Source organism: Hoplias malabaricus, chromosome 6, assembly GCF_029633855.1.
Source record: "Hoplias malabaricus isolate fHopMal1 chromosome 6, fHopMal1.hap1, whole genome shotgun sequence".
Lineage (NCBI taxonomy): Eukaryota > Metazoa > Chordata > Actinopteri > Characiformes > Erythrinidae > Hoplias > Hoplias malabaricus.
The window spans coordinates 48,634,800-48,654,102 of record NC_089805.1 but is presented as its reverse complement, the minus strand read 5'-3'; the positions used below and the strand labels follow the sequence as shown (position 1 = coordinate 48,654,102).

General features: G+C 40.6%; 1 protein-coding gene across 1 annotated transcript in view; it reads left to right on the top strand.

Moving 5' to 3' along the window:
• Positions 1 to 7,750: 7,750 nt before the first annotated feature.
• Positions 7,751 to 19,303, top strand: part of LOC136700267 (uncharacterized) — an 86,579-nt gene continuing 75,026 nt past the window's right edge. The window contains exons 1-5 of the mRNA XM_066675546.1: positions 7,751 to 7,808; positions 9,521 to 9,822; positions 10,837 to 10,906; positions 11,192 to 11,255; positions 12,134 to 12,201. Of these exons, the coding sequence (XP_066531643.1) occupies positions 7,751 to 7,808; positions 9,521 to 9,822; positions 10,837 to 10,906; positions 11,192 to 11,255; positions 12,134 to 12,201 (562 nt within the window). The remainder of the gene's footprint in view (positions 7,809 to 9,520; positions 9,823 to 10,836; positions 10,907 to 11,191; positions 11,256 to 12,133; positions 12,202 to 19,303) is intronic.

Sequence of the window (19,303 nt, the reverse complement as noted above, 5' to 3'; positions counted from 1 at the left end):
AATTCAATATCAATATATCACATATAAAAGGTTTCAATAACGATATGATTTTAAACACATCTCAATATTTCAATAAACATTATTTACAACATCGGTCACTGACTGACGGTCATCACAGTCATCAGTTCAGCACTCGGTTTAAAACTGTGTTTAAAAACATTAACATTGACAAAGCCAGTGGGTTCATGTTTGATTGTGACGTCATGTTTCTAGTTTTTAGTCGATGTTACACTGTTCATATCGATATCAGAATTATATCGTACCGATTAAAATCAAGAAATATATCGTGATATCAATTTTGGCCACGTCTTTAAGCCCAATGATGGACTAGTAAACAATGACTAAACTGTTCCAAGATGTTCACATCACAGTGAAAAAAGACATGGAGATCTGGAGAATACAATCCTGCCTTTTTTATTGTTGCGGTAAAAAAATCACACAGATATCACAGAAGTACCTCAGGTCCTGTATATACTTCTCCACATTGACTAGTTTAGTGTTTATCAGTCAGTCAGAGGTTAAAGCTTGTGTTTATACGTCACATCTGGTAAACTAATGTATCATCCATAATCCTGAGTTTACCATTTGTAAATACTACTTAAGCACAAATTACAAGTGTGAAAATTCATATTTAGTTCAGTTTCCAACACCCACTCAAACTCAGCGTGAGCTGCACTACAAAGACTGTACATCTAATCACAGCTGAGGAAATAAAAGGTGTACAAGGCTTTTTATAGTTATTACACATTTATAAGACATCTTACGATATCTCCACAGGCCTGAATGTGGAACTGGACGAGGGGCAGAGGAATCAATTGGCCACAGGTCATGCAAGAGTTTTTGGGAGTTTTTCAAACTCTGCTGCATCCTGTGTCAGTGGGTGGTGTCTACTGTTTCCTGAAGGGGGACGATGTATAACACATGTTTCCCACTGTTAGATGAAGACCTAAGAATTTCTGCAGTGTGCCCTTGGGACCCCTGGGGCAAAGGAGTGGTTTTTCTTTGTCCACTGCCCCCTTTAGAAAAGATAAAAACATGTTATTAGCTCATTCTAAGAGCTCATCAAATCATAAAACCCTTAAATATAAATGTGTAGAGCCTATGGTGTTATAAACCTTTTGTGCTCCTCTGATATATACACAACAGATGGAGATACGCTACATCACAAAGAAGATAAACTCTTACCTGGAGCTTTTTTAAGCAGCCAACCACACTCTAAAAAGTACCAACTTAATTGAATTGCTTCAATTGGTAACAAGTAATTCAATTAAGTTTATCCAACTTAATTTTTTAAGTTTTTGAAGGTTGAACTTAAAAAATTAAGTTGGATAAACGTAATTGAATTACTTGTTACCAATTGAAGCAATTCAATTAAGTTGGATCAACTGTTCTCTTTTTAGAGTGCACCTTGGGAAGTTCCTCCAGCAGTGTTCTGCTGATCTGGAATAAATGAGCACTGCTGTCATTGAGGACACACTTTTTAAACAATGTCCTCAGGTGCAGAGAACATCTTGCTGGTCCACTGTGCCACTAAGTAGAGCAGTCAGTGTTTAATATCTTTATGACTGGTGGTTGTGTTACACTCTAAAAAGAGAAGAGTTGATCCAACTTAATTGAATTGCTTCAATTGGTAACAAGTAATTCAATTAAGTTTATCCAACTTAATTTTTTAAGTTCAACCTTCAACAACTTAAAATATTAAGTTGGATAAACTTAATTGAATTACTTGTTACCAATTGAAGCAATTCAATTAAGTTGGTTCTTTTTAGAGTGTAACAGATCAACTCTTCTCTTTTTAGAGTGTAGGTGGACAAGGTCTGGAGGTTCTACACTCTTAAAAGAGAACAGTTGATCCAACTTAATTGAATTGCTTCAATTGGTAACAAGTAATTCAATTAAGTTTATCCAACTTAATTTTTTAAGTTTAACCTTAAAAAACTTAAAAAATTAAGTTGGATAAACTTAATTGAATTACTTGTTACCAATTGAAGCAATTCAATTAAGTTGGTTCTTTTTAGAGTGTAGATACTAAAACTGGACACTGAAATAACTAGATGTTTACTCTGAGGCTGCAGGGCTTGGAGTTCTGTTCCCCTGTGCAGACCAATGGCAGACACACACACACCTGCTGTACACATCTTTTCCATCAAAATGAAGTTATCTTTGTTGGATGTTTCTCATAACAACACAGTAACTTCACTGAAACAGTGCTCTGCAGTCATTCCTGGTGGATGGGTCTGTAGAATCAGTTCGGCTGTTGCAGACGTCACTGTATAAAATGTCAGTAGGGCAGTGACAAGCAGAGCTGCAGGTGAACCTTACAGACCAACACTGCTGTGGATCACACTGATAATGATCCGTTTTACAAAGTCAAACACATCCACACATCTGTGACACTATCAAAGACATCTTAAGACTTTAAAACACAGATCTATTACTAACAGTGTGATCTCTAACTCGACTCTAAAGATGTACAAATCTGACCACCGTTACGGCGGCCATTTGAAACGTCTGCTGTAAAACCTACATGACATCTTCTGAGTGGACTGTCTGCTCATCTTTAAGACTCACCTCTGTGTGATCTGCATCATCAGCCACATTTAGAGTCCTTCTTCCAAGACCTGCCTGCAGAAGGACTGCCTCGTCCTGGGGTGTTCCATCTGTGTTTTCAGGTTCAGTCAGAACTGTACTTCCATAAACCTTACCACGGACATGTGGTGGATCTGCAGACTGCCTTTTGTGTTTCTGGCCTCCAGAATACAATGAAGGGAGACATCTTAAATCAATCATAGACAGTTATTTATCAATAAAAATCTAAATATCGAACGACACATTTCTGTAATAATTCTGCATTAAACTCACCCTTTGTAAATATGAGCATTTTATCCACTTTCAGTTTATATGCTCACATCATACTTCACTGACACACACACACACACACACAGCAACCAGCCAAAGAAATTAGGAGGACGCCCCATGAAAAGTAGTCTTCTTTAACACATTTAAACACAGAGACACTGGAATAGTACGGAGAGGTGGAGCTAATTTAACTGAAGAAATTATTTTACACTTAAGCTGTCAGCTGCTATTTCCCCATTTGGCTGAAACAACTCCAATTAGACATTTCCTTTAACCATCTACCAGCTGAGTTGGTCTCCACGAGGTCGTTTAATGGAGCTCACAGTGAACAGTGTCCTGTGAAAGGGTTTAAGTGGTGTTTTGTAATTATGATAATTAAAAGGCCTTGAGCTGCTGGAGAATAAACAGTGCACTGTAACTGATGTGATGTTAATAGAACATTACCTACTGTAGTGTTACTGTAACAGTCTGACCTCTGCGTCTCCTGCGGTACCGTCGCTGGTCTCGCGGTTCTGCAGGCGGTCGGCCCAGCAGCAGTAGAATGAGCAGCGGTGTGTGGAGGTGTTCTGTCCCTTTCTCTTCTTATGCAGCTCAGTGGAATACGGACTGCTGACTCTATGTGTGATGCGTTCTAATAATTTTGAGAGATCTGTACGTTATTAAGTAATTCAGAGTGTTTGGAAACTGGAAGAAGTACAGTGTGTAAGATTTGAGAGACACACGTTCACGAATAACACACCGTGCTGGCGTCTGAATGATGAATCAACACTGAACTGTGAGCTGATTTTCAAAGGTGAATCAACATTGATATTTCAACATTGTTTCAATGTCTGCTTCACAACCTTAAATTTCTAAAGGGAGGGGGCACCTTTTTTCCAAACTTTGTCACACTTTGAAATCCTCGGCCTAAACAAACATGTCAATTTTACTCCAGTGTGGTGTTTTCATACAAACTAGTTACTAACATCAGAAAATAAATAAATAACCCTCACCTGTGAAGACCCACTCTGGTCTGACATTCTTCTACAAGCAAAACAAGACAGAATATGAGCAATAAATGCACATAATAGACCTTTCTATTCAGCCTCTTTATTCCACCACTGATTATGATTAAATCTACACTGCAGTTCACCAAATCCATCCACTCCATTTAACTCTTATAAATGAAACTACACACTTTTAAACGGTTTGTTACATGTTTATGCACTCCCTCATCACCTCAGGGTTGCCAGATTCACGCTTTACCCCCATTATATTTACTTTCTAATTATATCACCGTGGTACACACTTCCTTCTTTTCTTTCCTTTCTTTTTTCCTTTGTATTTTTGTTAACAGCCATTCCGGATGAAACACCGGTACAATTATTATCACTGGGTCGATGGGTCATTGTACGAACGCGTAAACAAACCAGTTAATAGCTGTGTTTAATGTCGTTTATAAGAATGAAATTCAGTAAACAGATGTAGATGGTAAACTGCAGTCTAGATACTTAATCATAACGAAAGTAGTCACGTGTGAGTGAAGAAGACAGCGTTAGAGACTCGTAGCTGCAGATTGGAGCAGGTGCAGTCACTGACTTGTGTTTGTTCAAGAGAAATATCACCCCCCAAAAAACTAAAATATATCTATATTTCTGAGGAGTCTTTCTACAGCGGTGTGACTCGCACTGCACTGATTCACATGAGGGTTTGAGAATGAGCAGGTTTTATATGAGTGAGTGAATGTGTTATGTTCCATATTCACCGCTACAACTGGAGCAGAACTGTGAGTGTATGATATATTTGTGTGTGTGTGTGTGTGTGTGTGTGTGTGTGTGTGTGTAGAGCTGGATTTGTGCAGCTGCAGTGAAGAGTGTGTGAAGGTGTAAGTGTTAAGCTGTGTGTGTTGTGTGTGTGTGTGTAGAGCTGGATTTGTGCAGCTGCAGTGAAGAGTGTGTGAAGGTGTAAGTGTTAAGCTGTACTTGTGGGAGAGGATATGAATCTACAGGTGTGTAGCTCCTGAAGAGATTTTCTCTGTGACTTCAAATTTACTGATTCACACCTGTGACTATCTTCTACAAACTACAGCTCTCACTGTCACAGGGGCTCAGGGGTTCTGCACCAAATAAACCTCTGTAATGGTGTCTCTGATCCTACATTAATCTCCAAACACCAACACCTGAGCTCTCTGATGTTCACATGTCTTCCTTCAGGTCCTCACAGCACTTCTGCAGTGTCCAGTCAGAAGAGGAGAATCTGTTAAAGGTTCAAAGGGAGAGAATCGTTTGTTTTAAGAAGTTATTAAAACTTTTTCTTTGAGAATAAATCTTTGATGAAAACACAGTAGTGTGTCTCAGTCTAAAGTCATTTTAAACACATAACACACACACATTTATTTAAAAGCTGAGCTGCGGTTGTTTGTTTTCTGGGACGTACAAAAATAGATTTTATTAACTTCTGAAAAACAGCTAATTGTCAAATTTGAATGATTATTACTTTCTAAAGACTTGGAGTAAATGAAAATAGTGGTTTATTTTGTGTAAAAGGACACTTTAAAGTAGAACAATATGTAGTTTTTGCCAAATATAGACGCTCACAGTTTATTTTATTTATTTATTTATTTATTTTTACTCCATAAACGACTCTAGAGACATCAGCTGTGATCCACATGTGGATTTATTTATAGAACTTTACCAGAGAAGGTTCTGAATGCTCCACATTTCTTTACTTTGATGTTATTCGAGTTTAAAAAGAGGATCACGTGGTGTCTCAGTGTTTATTTGGGCATTTTTGTTTTATGAATTACTACAAATACACACTGTATGGTTTATGTTTGGGTCGTGAAAAGCCTCATTGGGCAACTTTAGTTTCTAACAGCAATAATGGACTCAGGAGGAGTGTAAATATTAGTCCTTTTAGAAACACTGGGGTAATACACATCAAAAGTGTCAAACATAGTGTCAAACAGTGCTCTATTACCTTCAATAAGGCGTTAAATGAATGGTTAGGGTTCCCTCATGTGGCCGTTCAATGGTATTACAGGATAATGTATAATTCCCCATAAAATACAGATGAAAGGTTTATATATATATATTTAAATAAGGATTACACATGGTTTGTTGTTTGAGGCAGATTCCTCATTATGTGTTTAATATTTACACAAATTACACCACTCCAATGGAAAGAAGCTTTCATATGACACCTTCATCATGTAAATATCTTTAAAATAAAGTTATGAAGCAGAGAATGTGAAAGTGACACGTCTGAAACCTCCAGTGTAATGTGTTCAGAACATGAACATAATGATGAAGGTTTGTTTTTATTTAAATGATTACTGTAGTTTAACTATCAGTGATCTGTGTTTAATGTTACAGTAGAATACATTAATGTAACACACACACACACACACACACACACACTCTTCCTCCCGTGTCTGCAGTCAGTTTGTATAATGCAGGCTACAATCACACATCAGAATGTTCCTCTGGTATTTGATCATTGTTTGTGAGAGAAAATGTCAGCACAGTGATGTTTGTCTTAAATTAGATTTGTATTGAATCGCACATGATACACTTCTTATAGATTCAAAAATACCAAGAAGAATCAGCCCACTTCAAGAGGCCATCCATCACGTGACTACAAAGACTGATCAAACCAGTCAGTAGAGGTGAAGTACACCAGTCCCATCAAAGGAAAGGTGAAGTCCAAAAGGGGGGAACTGTAGTGTGTGAGTTCTGATAGACCCTCAACACACACACAGAGTCTGTAGAAGACACACATCTGTTTAAGGCTTAATGACTTCAGTGGAAATGTGTGTGTATTTGACTTTAATTATAATAATAAGAGCGTTTCCTATTGTTTTAGTCCTTGCACTAGTTCTTCTGGGGGCTTCAGTGTCGCTCTGAACTGGATAAAACAGTTACAGAAGATGAGAAAATGAAGGATACACTGTGTGCATTGATACATTTGAAGGTTCATTATCTTTTGAAGCAGCTCCAAAGCATATGGCTGAATTCCACAGTAAAGACTGCTCACGTGTGGGGGATTAGTCTGTACTCCCCTTGTGCATTAACACCTACTGTTTGATTTGAATTAGTCACAGAACTGAGGCCTTCGACTACGTTATCTACCCTTTGTTAATGTATTCAGTAACGGACAGGTCCTGGGCTCTTCTCCCTAGCCTCAGTTTCACAGGGTGAGTCTGTGGTGAATATAGAGGAGAAAAGACTGATTACTGTGAGTCACAGAGGAGAAGAAGAATGGATCACAGTCTCTGAACTGTGCTCATGTTTGAGTTTAAATGGAAGGGCAGAATGTGGTGGTGAACTGAGCATGTTTTTAACACTTTAAATCATTTAGTAACTCTATAATTCAGAGGATATGTCCTAAATGGGGACATAGACATCAATAAATACTCATTGGGCCTGTTACCTTCACATTCCTCTGTGTTATTTTTCATATGGAACAGTCAGAGGGGTCAGCAGTGTTGTGTGTAATGACTTACAGATTAATGTCTTACAGTAACGTCATTTACTTTTTCCTGATATTATCTTCACACACAGTTTAATTCTCTACTGTCACTGTGGTTTTATCTGGGTCTATATTATGAACATTAATCACAAATATAAACTACTTCTTCCTCCAGGAACATAACACAAAGGTGTGGAAGTGAGATAAAAGTAACCAGGAGGGGATTAAGAACAGATTCGTTTGGGTTTAGAAACTAATGGTAATGTTTCTGTTGTTGTTTTTTCTCTGTGCTGTTGACTTTTCTAAAGTGTTGATGCTGTAAAAGGAGACGGATCATTAGGACGACTGCTGAATGATGACCACACGCTCCCCGACTGTAGAATGAAGAAGATAGATGTCAGTGGAAGTCCACAGCTCTGCTTGTTTGCAGTAGAAGACATCAATGAAGGAGATGAAAGGACACATGATTATGGAGGGGATGGTGGCCATGGCGACAGATGGTATGTAAATAATCACTGAGACTTCAGAAAAGTCATGTAAATATATGTGTTTATTTCTACCACATTAAAATGTACGACATGAAAAAGAATGTATTTTAATTTGCCTGGAGCCTATTGTAATAATCTCTCTCTATGAACAGAGCTCTGAACAGAGGACAGTCTCTGAACCCAGGACCTAGAAGAGTGTGCAGAAGTCTCAGGTCAAAGGTCTTCCTCATGTTCCACAGCCAATGATCAGATAATAATCCTGCACTCGTTAAACGTCTCTTAAGGTGCACTACAGAGTTTACAGAGGTCCAGGCCTGATGTGAATGCTTGACTAATTCAGTTTGTCAGAGTGTAAATGTGTGTGGTGACTGTGTCTGACTCTAGCACAGAGATGTTCTTCTAGATTTTTGAATGACGTGACTTTAATGATACAACATTTTTATTATGTTTTTTTAATTAAGACGTGTTCAGTTTGACCAAAGTAACATTTTGTAACAGATTATGTGTTAAGTTTCCTCACAATGTAGGAGACCCCATGAGGCACATTTAGCTCAGAAGTGTGTGAATGTATTTAATTGGTCAAATGTATCATGTTTTAACAGATTACTGAGGAAACCCAGTGTGACGTCAGTGTGCACTGGAGTCTGTCGCAGCAGTTGTCCCAGTCGACACATGATCTGCCCTCTGTTCATCAGCCAGTGATGGGGTAAGTCTCCTGCACTCGATAAAAAGCTTCACTCAGGGGGCACTTCAGCTCTGGCTGCATTTGACCCCTAGGTATGTGTCTGAAAACTGCTGAATTTTAATTCTGTAAGTTCTGTAATATCTACTGTGTTAGAGCCGGAGTGGAGAAGCACTTGTAGGACCAGGTTTGAAGTTCCAAATTATAATCTTTTCTTTGTTTTCATTGTATTTGATGATCTAACACTTCAGCAGTGGATGTTCCTGTGGGTCCTGGGGATCGAAACAGCAACCTTCCAGCACCAAGCCCCGTCTCTAACCATTAGACCACAGCTGCCCCCTTTAGTAATTGATTAGTGATGTTTACTATTTTTCTGAGGATAATAAACAGTAATTTCCTCAGAGTGCGTCTCCTGCTGCTGTACGCCGTCTGTTTGCTGAAGTGTAAAGTGTAAGTGTATCCACTAAATAAATGTGTATATATATATATATATATAAATATCTGGGGGTTCCACAGGAAGTTGAATAAATAATTACAGGGGACAGGGCTCTGGAAGAAAGGGGATTTCAACTGCTGTGACGTCATCAAAGGTCAAAGGTTGATGGTAAGATGGTGCATCTAGTGCATCCGAGGTGGTGTACATACTACACACTCACATACTAGAAGTGTACACTAGTTTAGGGGTGGAGTAGTACACACTCACATACTAGAAGTGTACACTAGTTTAGGGGTGGAGTAGTACACACTCACATACTAGAAGTGTACACTAGTTTAGGGGTGGAGTAGTATGTACTTGATCATAACTAGTAGGTAGCAGTAGAGTTGACACAGTCTTTGTGTTTGTTTTCCTCCTCTCTCACGTGTGCCCAAGCCACACCCCTTTCTCCTCATGTGACTCTTCACAGTGTTGATTGTTAGTTACAGTTTAAAGCCTTGTCCCCTTTCTGTTTATTGGTGGTTTGTGGAGTTTCCTCCTGATTCTCTGGTGGTTCTTAGTCCTTTTCTCTGTGTGTCTCTGTGTTTCTGTTTTTCTCTTTTCTAGCTCATGATTCAGAAAAGACTCCACCCACTGCCTCCAGTGGAAATACACAGCTCCACAGTCACAGAGCAGAGTCCTACACAGTCCTGGGCTCCAGGGTTCAGCAGGACCTCAGAGGACACACACACAGCTCTGCAGCACTGAAGAAGGCACAGCAGAGCTTCTACATTCTGTGGAAACTCAGGAAATCTGGGCTGTGTCACGCTCTGCTGCTCCAGTTCTGCACCGCCATCATAGAGTCACCCTCACCTCCTCCATCTCTGTCTGGACTGGCTCTGCATCTTCACTCACTGAGAATCAATAAAGTATCTGTCTGTCTATCTGTCTGTCTGTCTACCTCTCTATCTCTCTATCCATCTGTCTGTAATGGTGCAGTGTGAATATCTTATAGAAAGTGTTCATCTGTAATTGCTTCTGATCATTTCCTCATTTCCACATTCTTTATTGTGGGGCGTTCATTTGTCTGTGTTTAATCTCTTCATCTTCTCTTTATTCGTTTAGTTTTAATTTTATGTTGAAACCCAGAGTAATTGATTTTAAATCAGACACTGATACAAGTTCATCTAAAAATACATCAGATTACCTTCCTGATGTGTGTGTGTGTGTGTGGGGGTGTATCTGTGAGTGTAAGTGTGTGTGTATCTGGATGTGTGTGTGTGTGTTAAACCTGTTTGTGTTTGACTCAGATCTTCATTTGATCAGAAAACAACTTCTTCCACACAACCATATTCCACACTGCTGTGTCTGATCCACTCTGTACCAGCACAACAAACACACACACACACACACACACTAAAACACCACCATCACGTCAGTGTCAGTGCAGCACTGAGAATGATCCACCACCACATCACACCTGCTCTGTGGGGGTCCTGATCAGTGAAGAACAGGGGGAAAGAGGACAACAATCAATCAGTAAACATTCATTTTAACTCAGAGCACACTAGAGGTGTTCAGTCTTTTACAGTGTCAGTACAGTAACAGCTCTCTGCACCTAAAGGTGATCCAGTCACTGGAGCCTGTTTGATCACTTCCTTTATTTCCACACAGCACTGATGTGGTGGAAGATGGCATGTGGCCAGTGAGAGCTCTGTGGATGAACAGAAGCCAGTGTGTTTCCCGCCGCACGGCCAGAGAAGACCAGCTTACTTTTAGATACAGTGTGCAGTGATGAGTGTTGAGGGGTCTCCAGTGAAGACCCTCAGAGCCCAGTGGAAGATTGAGTCTCAGGGCGTGAGGATATTTACAGAATCATGTCTATATTACACCACCGTAATCAGTTACTGATAATAAAGTCCTCTCCACGCTCCTTTTACTAGTGTGTAAAGTATGCAGAGCCACAGCTGAACTACAGTCTGGAAGTGGAGAAGTGCACAGTGCTCCTGTGTGGTCAGTGGAGCTGAGAGAGTGGACAGTGAGGGAGAAACAAGGAGGTGGTTTTAATGTTTTGGCTGATTGGTGTAAATCCTCTGCTGTGTGTAACACACTCTCAGTGTGAGGTCAGACACTCCTGTGTGTGGAATGTGGTTCTGTTCTGAGGAAGAAGTTGTTTTTGATGTGATTTACACACACACACACACACACACACACTCCAGGAAGGTAATCTGAGATGTCCTCAGATGCACTTGTGATATAATGTGAGTGATGTTCTCTGACTGGTTTCTCTTTGTACAGAAAAGGAAAGTGCAGCAGATGATCATTCAGCCTGGACTCCAGTGGAGAAGCGGAGTGTGTACAGGTGTGTAATTCACTTTTACAGTGGACTGGGAGAAGCAGAGATGGTGTGAGTGTGTGTATGAGCTGATGTGTGTGTTCTGTGTGTAGCTCTGGATTTCCTGATTCAGCTGAATGTGAGCTTTTCTAACTGAAGACGTTGACACTGATTCAGAAACAGGTTACTGCTCTCAGCTCTGTGATGGACAGTGGGACTGATATTGAAATGTGTGTATGAGAGTCAGTATGAGGGCTGGGAGGCTGGGTGTGTGTATGACTCTGTAAAACATCAATAATTTGGATAGAGACGTGATGTGGCGTTGTGTTTAGGGCATTATTCACAGTAAGATTTTTAATGTTTTAGAATTACAGCATTTGTGTAAAACAGAGCAGCAGCAGTGGGCCGCTCTGATACTGGGCTGTATTCATCACTTCTGTGAGTGTGTGTGACTGCGTGTGTCCTGACTCTGTGGATTGTGACAGCTGGGAGGGGCTGAGAGACCCCTCAGATTCTGTTGGATTAATGACCCCTCAGCGTCCGTAAAAGAAGGCTGTATACACTTAGAGGAGTTGATGATTCCCCAGATTCCTTCTGAAGAGTCACTGCCCCTCAGACTCCATATGGTCAGTGGATCTTTAGAGTAGTTCCTCTTTGGTTTAGTTGAGTTCAGACAGCAGCACTGTCCTGTTTCTACAGTTTAGACCTGCTCCTGTTTTGTTGTAGGGATCATTCATGTCTTGTGTAGTGTAATGAGTGTGGGTCAGTCGTCCTGTAACTGTCCAGGGACTGCAGTAGGAAATGATCCACACTGTTAAACTGACCCGTTTACAGAAATGTTTATTAATGTGCTCTGTTCCTGTAAATCTAAACCCAGTAAAGCAGAACCTTCACTGTTCTTTCAGGATGAAGTTTCTTAGTGGGACTCTGAGTGTGATACTGATCATCTCTGGCTTCATGGAGACTGCAGCAGGTATGTTTCCACATTACTGAAGAACTCAGAAAGGCAGAATTTATACTGAGTTTTTATTCACTGTCTGATTTATTTCTGTTTCTTTCATTATTATTTAGAGTTAGAGACACATGTTGCTGAATATTACCTGTTTTATTACATAGAAGAAATGTCTATAATAATAAACTCTTCATTCTTTGATATAAACTAGAGCTGCAGACTGTTGTGGTGATGTGAGACTCTTGATTGTGGGTTGTTTCTGGAGCTCTCTCACTATGAACAGAAATCTCACACCAGTGAACCTCCAGCCTACATCACACACTCAGGAAAAACAAGTGTTTTAGTATTCATGATAATATATGACTGGTTCATATCAGCTGCTTTTAGGTCATTTTACTGTAACTCTCTCAGCTCTGACTTTCTTATGTACGTCAGAGGCATCACTTTCACAGTTTCAGAGTCAAGGCAAGGCTAATAGAGGTGTGTTCACCCTTTAGTAGCACAGAGCATGTTTGGAAAGAGCACAGCTGGAAATGTGCTTTGTGTTTTAGGTGGGGGGTGGCACCTGTGCAGCATGGGCTGAAGATACAGCACAATTCTCTTAGTTTCAGTGTCGACACTATTTATATATGCTGGAAATACACAATAAGTTCACCCTGATAACCAAGGAATAAAATTCAAGAAATCATTACTGATAATGAATGATAATATAGAATAAATCACATATTTAGTGTTTTATCATTGTGTTTTTATTATATCCCTTCTGTCTCAGTTAACACTGTTATACAAGATACAAAAGCCAGTGGCTGAAAACTTTCTGTAGTAGATTTACTACTACATATGTCCTGCACTTGTCTTCTGTTTGTTCACTTTCATATATTTATATACTTAGCTTAGTTGAATTTAGTCTATTTTTTGTTAAATGTTACTGCATCTTGGAGAGGAGAGTAATGTAATTTCAATCCTTTGTATGTCCTGTACATATGCAGTATTGACAATAAAACTGTCTTGACTTGAGTTCTGAAAATATGGTGACTGGGCACTGCTGTGATTTCTGGTTTCAGAATTGAATCCTTTCTATTTTGACAACTGTCTTTTAAGTGGATTACCACATTGCAGAGAGGAAAATGTTGACTGTTGTGTGTGCATATGTACCGAAAAGCAGCTCAGAGTAATCAGCCTTCTTGGAGGTAGTGAGTGGAGTGCTAGAGAGGATTCCATGCACTGACTCTATTGTTTTGCTGGGGGGCATCCATGCTCACATTGCAATGACTGGGAAACCTGGAGAGGAGTGATTGAGAGGAACGGCCTGCCTGACCTGAACCCAAGTGGTGTGATGTTATTGGACTTCTGTGCTAGACATGGTTTGTCCATAACAAACACCAGGTTCGAACACACGGTGGCTCATAAATGTACTTGGTACCAGAGCAACTTGGGCCAAAGGTAAATGATCGACCTTGTGGTTGTGTCTTCTGATTTGAGGCCATATGTTTTGGACACTCGGGTAAAGAGAGGGGCTGAGCTGTCAACCGATCACCATCTGGTGATGAGTTGGATCCTATGGCGGGGACAACTGCCAGACAGACCTGGGAAGCCCAAACGTATAGTGAGGGTGTGCTGGGCAATGCTGACAGATTACTCTGTCCGGATGGATTTCAACTCTCACATCCGAGAGAACTTCTCACATGTTCCAAAGGAGGTAGGGGGAATGGAGTCTGAATGGACCCTGTTCCGGACTTCCATCGTGGAAGCGGCTGCATATAGCTGTGGTCAAAAGCTTGTCAGTGCCTGTTATGGCACCAACCCAAGAACCCGTTGGTGGACACCGTGGGTGAGGGAATCTGTCAAGTGGAAGAAGGAGGCTTTTCGAGCATTTCTGGCTCTGGGAAATTGCAATTCTGCAGATGGGTACCGGCAGGTGAAAAAGGCTGCACCTGTGGCATTTGCTGAAGCAAAATCCAGAGCATGGGAGGAGTTTGGAGAGGCCATGGAGAATGACTTCCAGGTGGCCTCAAAGGGGTTCTGAAAAACATTCTGACAGCTTGGGGGGTTAGGGCGACACAGTCCAAGCTGTGCTCATTAAGGATGGTGTAGCGGAAATAGTTATGCATATGTTGCGGTGGCATAAGCACTACATAGCGGAGTCAAAGATAATTAATTATTATTTTATTAATAATTAATTATTTAATTAATTCTGCTAATCTCCATCTTTACCTGTCTTAATTTCAGCTTAGACAAGAAGGCCATCTTCACATATTATACAGCAGAATTAGCTAGAATTAACTATTATTAATGAATTATGCTCATTGACCTGCCATGGGTCCTTGACAACGAAATGGAATCCAAACTAGAAGTTATAATTCCATACAAGAAAGGTGCACACACAAACAAATAACCAAGGATTGGTTTTATCACACAACTGGTTTATTAATTGTAATATAAAATAATGAATATTAATTAGACATTCATATAATGAAATGGATTACAGCGATATATGAGGGAACAGGGAGATTAATATATGAGGGAATATCTCTATAATTATTACACTAAGTTCTAAGAAAGGCTATTGTTTATCCCAGCAAGCATTTCAATACCAATCCATGAGCCATGAGAGTGTCATGATTCATGGATGTCGGACGCTAATAACACAGACATTTATTAAAGCGAATTATAATCAAACAGAAACAGACAGACTTGCTACAATGACGGTGGAAAGGAAACGATGACAGTAGTAGAAACGACAGACTAGACTTGGAAAACATGACACGGGAAAACAAACGAGAAACAGCATAGACAGACTAAAGAGCTAAACAATACAATATTAATGACTGATAACAAGGAAATGACATAAGGGAACTTAAATACATGATACAGACGAGACACACCTGGAACAGATAACGAGGGGGACGTATAAACAACAAGACTGATGAGGACAAGGGCGGAGACATGAACGAAAACAAACAGAGCCATGTGCTAAGAGAGCACATGGCGGGGAAAACAAACACAGGACGTTACAGAGAGACATGAGACCATGTGACCTTACGTATCCAGAGATGGACAAGGAGCATGTCGCTGACTGTGCCTTCCGGCATGTCTTCCTGAAGAAATTGCAGACGCGGGCCTTGTAGGTTGCAGCCGCAGGCGTTCCTTTTCTCTCGAGGCTTTCAGACATAGCCGGCAGAGCTGGTAGGGTTCTGAAGGTCTCTGTGGGGATTCTCCGTCATCGTTGATCTGCCGCTTTGTGAGAGAGAGACATGCCCATGCAGGTCTCTTCTGAGTGTGCGTGCAGCCTTCTTTCGTCGTTGTTGGTCCGGAGGCGTTGTCGTCCTTTTGAGGGCCAGAGGTCTATAGTTTCCTTCATGCTCTGGGTGTGGCGTTGAATTCTTGCTGCAATAACTATAGCTTTTCTTAATCTGTAGTTTCTATCTGGACTACGCTTTAGGGGCCCAAGACTGATTAAGAAAGCCATGAGTTTGATGCCTGCAGGGGAGCCTGCAGAGTCATTTAAAAAAAAAACCCAGGTCATTTTACTCTTTAGCCTTTCATTCATTCATTCATTCATTATCTGTAACCGCTGTAGCGGATTGACCTTATTCAAATTAGTTATGCTAAATAGTGATTTAACTAATGACAATAATTATTATTATTGACTTAAATGACAAAAACATTAACAATTAATTAGAGAGTGAATACCGTCACCGCTTCGTGAGTTCTTCAGGATTTTCAGACTCTTAATGAACAAACTCCACACACTGTTATTTCAAATAATGGAAATACTTTATTAAGAGGAAAGATAATATTTGATAAACATAGCACAATCATCAAAATCTCACGGAATCAATGCAGGTGAAACCGGTTCGGATTTAAAGAGAGGCTAGGCGAGGCTCTCTCTAATCAGAGGGAGAGATGCTCCCTGATGATTCAGCCACTTTTCGGCGTCTTTCGGACGGTGTGACGTCAGCCGGGGATTCCCCTCACGGAGAGCTGCTGGCTTAGCTGGTTTTATCCTTCCCGATAGAAGGGCTTCAAGATGAAAGTTTGCTGATTTTCCTCCTATCTCCAGAACCAATATCGAATTATTGAATTTATACTTATTTTACGATTTTCCTGTCTTTTATTCTGGCCACGAATAAGTTTCACCTGCTTTGATCAGTCGTAAAATTAAAACTTGGATGAGCTACAAACACGAACACAAATAAACAAAGAAAAGATTACTGACAATTACTTGACGTTACTCTGTAGTTTCTGTATCACACTGCTAACTGGCACAAGGCGTCCCTTGGGGTGCGTGAGGTCCTTTCTTAGAGTTCTTTTAAGAGTCGTCTTGTCTGCGTAAAAAAGAAGGAAGAAGAGCGTCGCAAGCGAAGAGAAGAGTGAAGAGAGAGCGAAGTGTTCAGGAGAAGCGTATTCAGCAGAAGAGAGAGACAGAGAGCTGGGCGACCCCTTTTCAGATGTGGCGCGGTCACGCCCATTTGGGAGGTCTCCTTTCTCTGATTGGATCCTGGTTCTAAGGCTCACGTGACTTCCTTCACGTTTCAGAGAGAGACGTCACATTTTTTTTTTGGCTCTTACAAAAATACTGGATAAAATAGAATACTGAATAAAATAAACTTCATACATATTTGGACATAGCATAATGAGTGTACTGGATTATTTTTATCAAATACATATGTATATATCTTGAGTACATTACCAACTATTCTAGATGTTAGAACTAATTCGTTTTCCTAAACAGAGATAGAAATTTTCCTTCATGATTGAAACAGTAATACACTTCATTAGTTAGTAGACATTCACCTGAGAATAACAGAGAGTAACATTAATACATATTTGCATAAAACATGTTTATAAACACCTGATGCATCCGTTATGTATTTAGAGTGCGGCAGGGCAAAACGTGATTTTGCAAATGTCCACTTGGGGGCACTGTTGGTCCATGCTGTTTGTCTGGTTTGAGCTAGGATTGCGGGAGGTCACTATAGGTCAGTCCTGTGGCCATCTGTTGATTTGCAGGATGTAATCAGTGCGCCATCTAGGCGCTGAGGGCCATAAAACGGGGGTTCTTTTAATCCTGGTCTCCAAAACTTTGTTTGATCTCCTAGGTTTAAAAGTCATGAATTTGGTTCTGTTTTCTTTACATTCCTGAGAAGAGACGGGGGTCACTAGAAAGTGTCCTGCTTAGCCTTTGTTGCAGACATATGTATGTGCGTGAGTTTGTGTGTGGGGGGGGGATTCAGAGTCTTTCAGCACACACGCATTCTGTGGAATGTGGGGTTCTGTTCCAAAAATCCTTATTCAGAGTGGAGAGTCTTTTCATTCAGAGCTTTTCATTTCTTGGTTTGATCCATACTCCACTACACCGCTTATCCAGTTCAGGATTGCGGTGGGGATCATTGGGCGCAAGGTGGGAATACACCCTGGAGTGGGCGCCAGTCCTTCACAGGGCAACACAGACACACATTCACTCACACACACACTCTCACCTATGGACACACTCTCACCTACCAACGTGTGTTTTTGGGCTGTGGGAGGAAATGCAAAGATTTACTCCTCATCCAATGAGGCATAGATTGGCGGGGGCATTTCAAGAGGCATCTCATCCAGCGAATTTCTCTCGCGATCAGAGGCTGCAGGGTCAAGCTCCATGTACACGTCTGCACTCACCATACTGAATGTAACAGAACGCTCAATAGTTTTGATGATCAGACTTCTGATACAGGGAAAAATACAACATCCGATTAGTGACATTAATAATACATAAATAATCACAGCGACAGCCAGTTTCAACCCCAATGCTCCCCATTTGCCAGGATAGGAATCAAACCATGCCATCCAGTCATTATTTATACCTGAAAATCCATACAACTCCTCAGTAAAAGTTGTTAACTCCTTCATAGCCTTAGTGAATGACTCATTTGCTGCCATGTGATTGGGAATGAAAGTGCAGCAGTGATCACCAAACATGTGACATACACCTCTTTTTCAGCCAAAATCATATCTAGGGCAATTCGGTTCTGATGTGTCATTTGTGAAGTGTAATGCAACTGTTCCCCCAGAATTCTCAGTGTGTCACGAGTCATATTGCCAAACGTTGTTGATTATACTATATGAAATTTATCCAATCCACATTTTTGTTGACCATTACCCATACAAAAATAGACTCAAACCCTGCTGCTATAGGGTTCCGTGCTTTGAATTCATCGGGGACCCCCCGTGGAATGCCTATTGCATCTAAGTAAATCAAACATTCCCCCATGAAATTTCTCTTGGCCCTGTGAATCACCTTTTTAGTCAGAAGGTCAGACAATTTGAATTCAGGAAAAATAAGTGTCAGCTCTGCCAGCGTGACTAGTTCACGTGTACCTGTCCAATTTGAAGGGGGGCCGATCTAAGATGACCTCCATTACCACACCGCCAAAATATGTCAGCCCTTGGTCTCCATTGAGTCACCAAGAGCGTGTAGCGTGGGGGATAGAGAGTATACACGTTCTGAAATGTAGTTGTGTAATCAGACCCCAGTTGAAACACTTTTTGATTTTGATCAACCACCCACATGATGGAGCAACGCCCTGGAAAATGTCCCACTTTTATCGCGCAAGGGCGCAAGCGATTCGCTACAACACACATTATGTCTTTTCTGGTGTAACACTCATAGGGAGCATCCACATTGTCAACATAATCCTCTGGGTTTTCAATCATCCATGTAGGAGATAACATTAAGAAAAATTTAAGCCATGTGGGACATTCACTATGTATAACTGAATAATTGGATGTTTTTGAGCCAGCTGCTAGAGCACAATCTCTAGGATACATATAGCCCCCCTTTATTGACTGATCTAAGATGTCTTCATCCTTACACATTCTACTTTTATTCTCCTGCAGTGAGCATTCTATCTTTAATGGATCTGGATGCATTTTTCTCATGTATTTGGCACAAGCAAAAGCATTGTAAGGAAATTGCATGATAATTGGAACTACCCTAACACACATAACATGATGAATTTGTGGCTGTAGTAACAGCATATTTAGCCTTTTGATGCCAAACATTTATACCTGACCATATGGCGTCGCTGGGATAGCCTGAACCGTGAAATGACCTAGTCAATGCTGGTGCCAACAACAT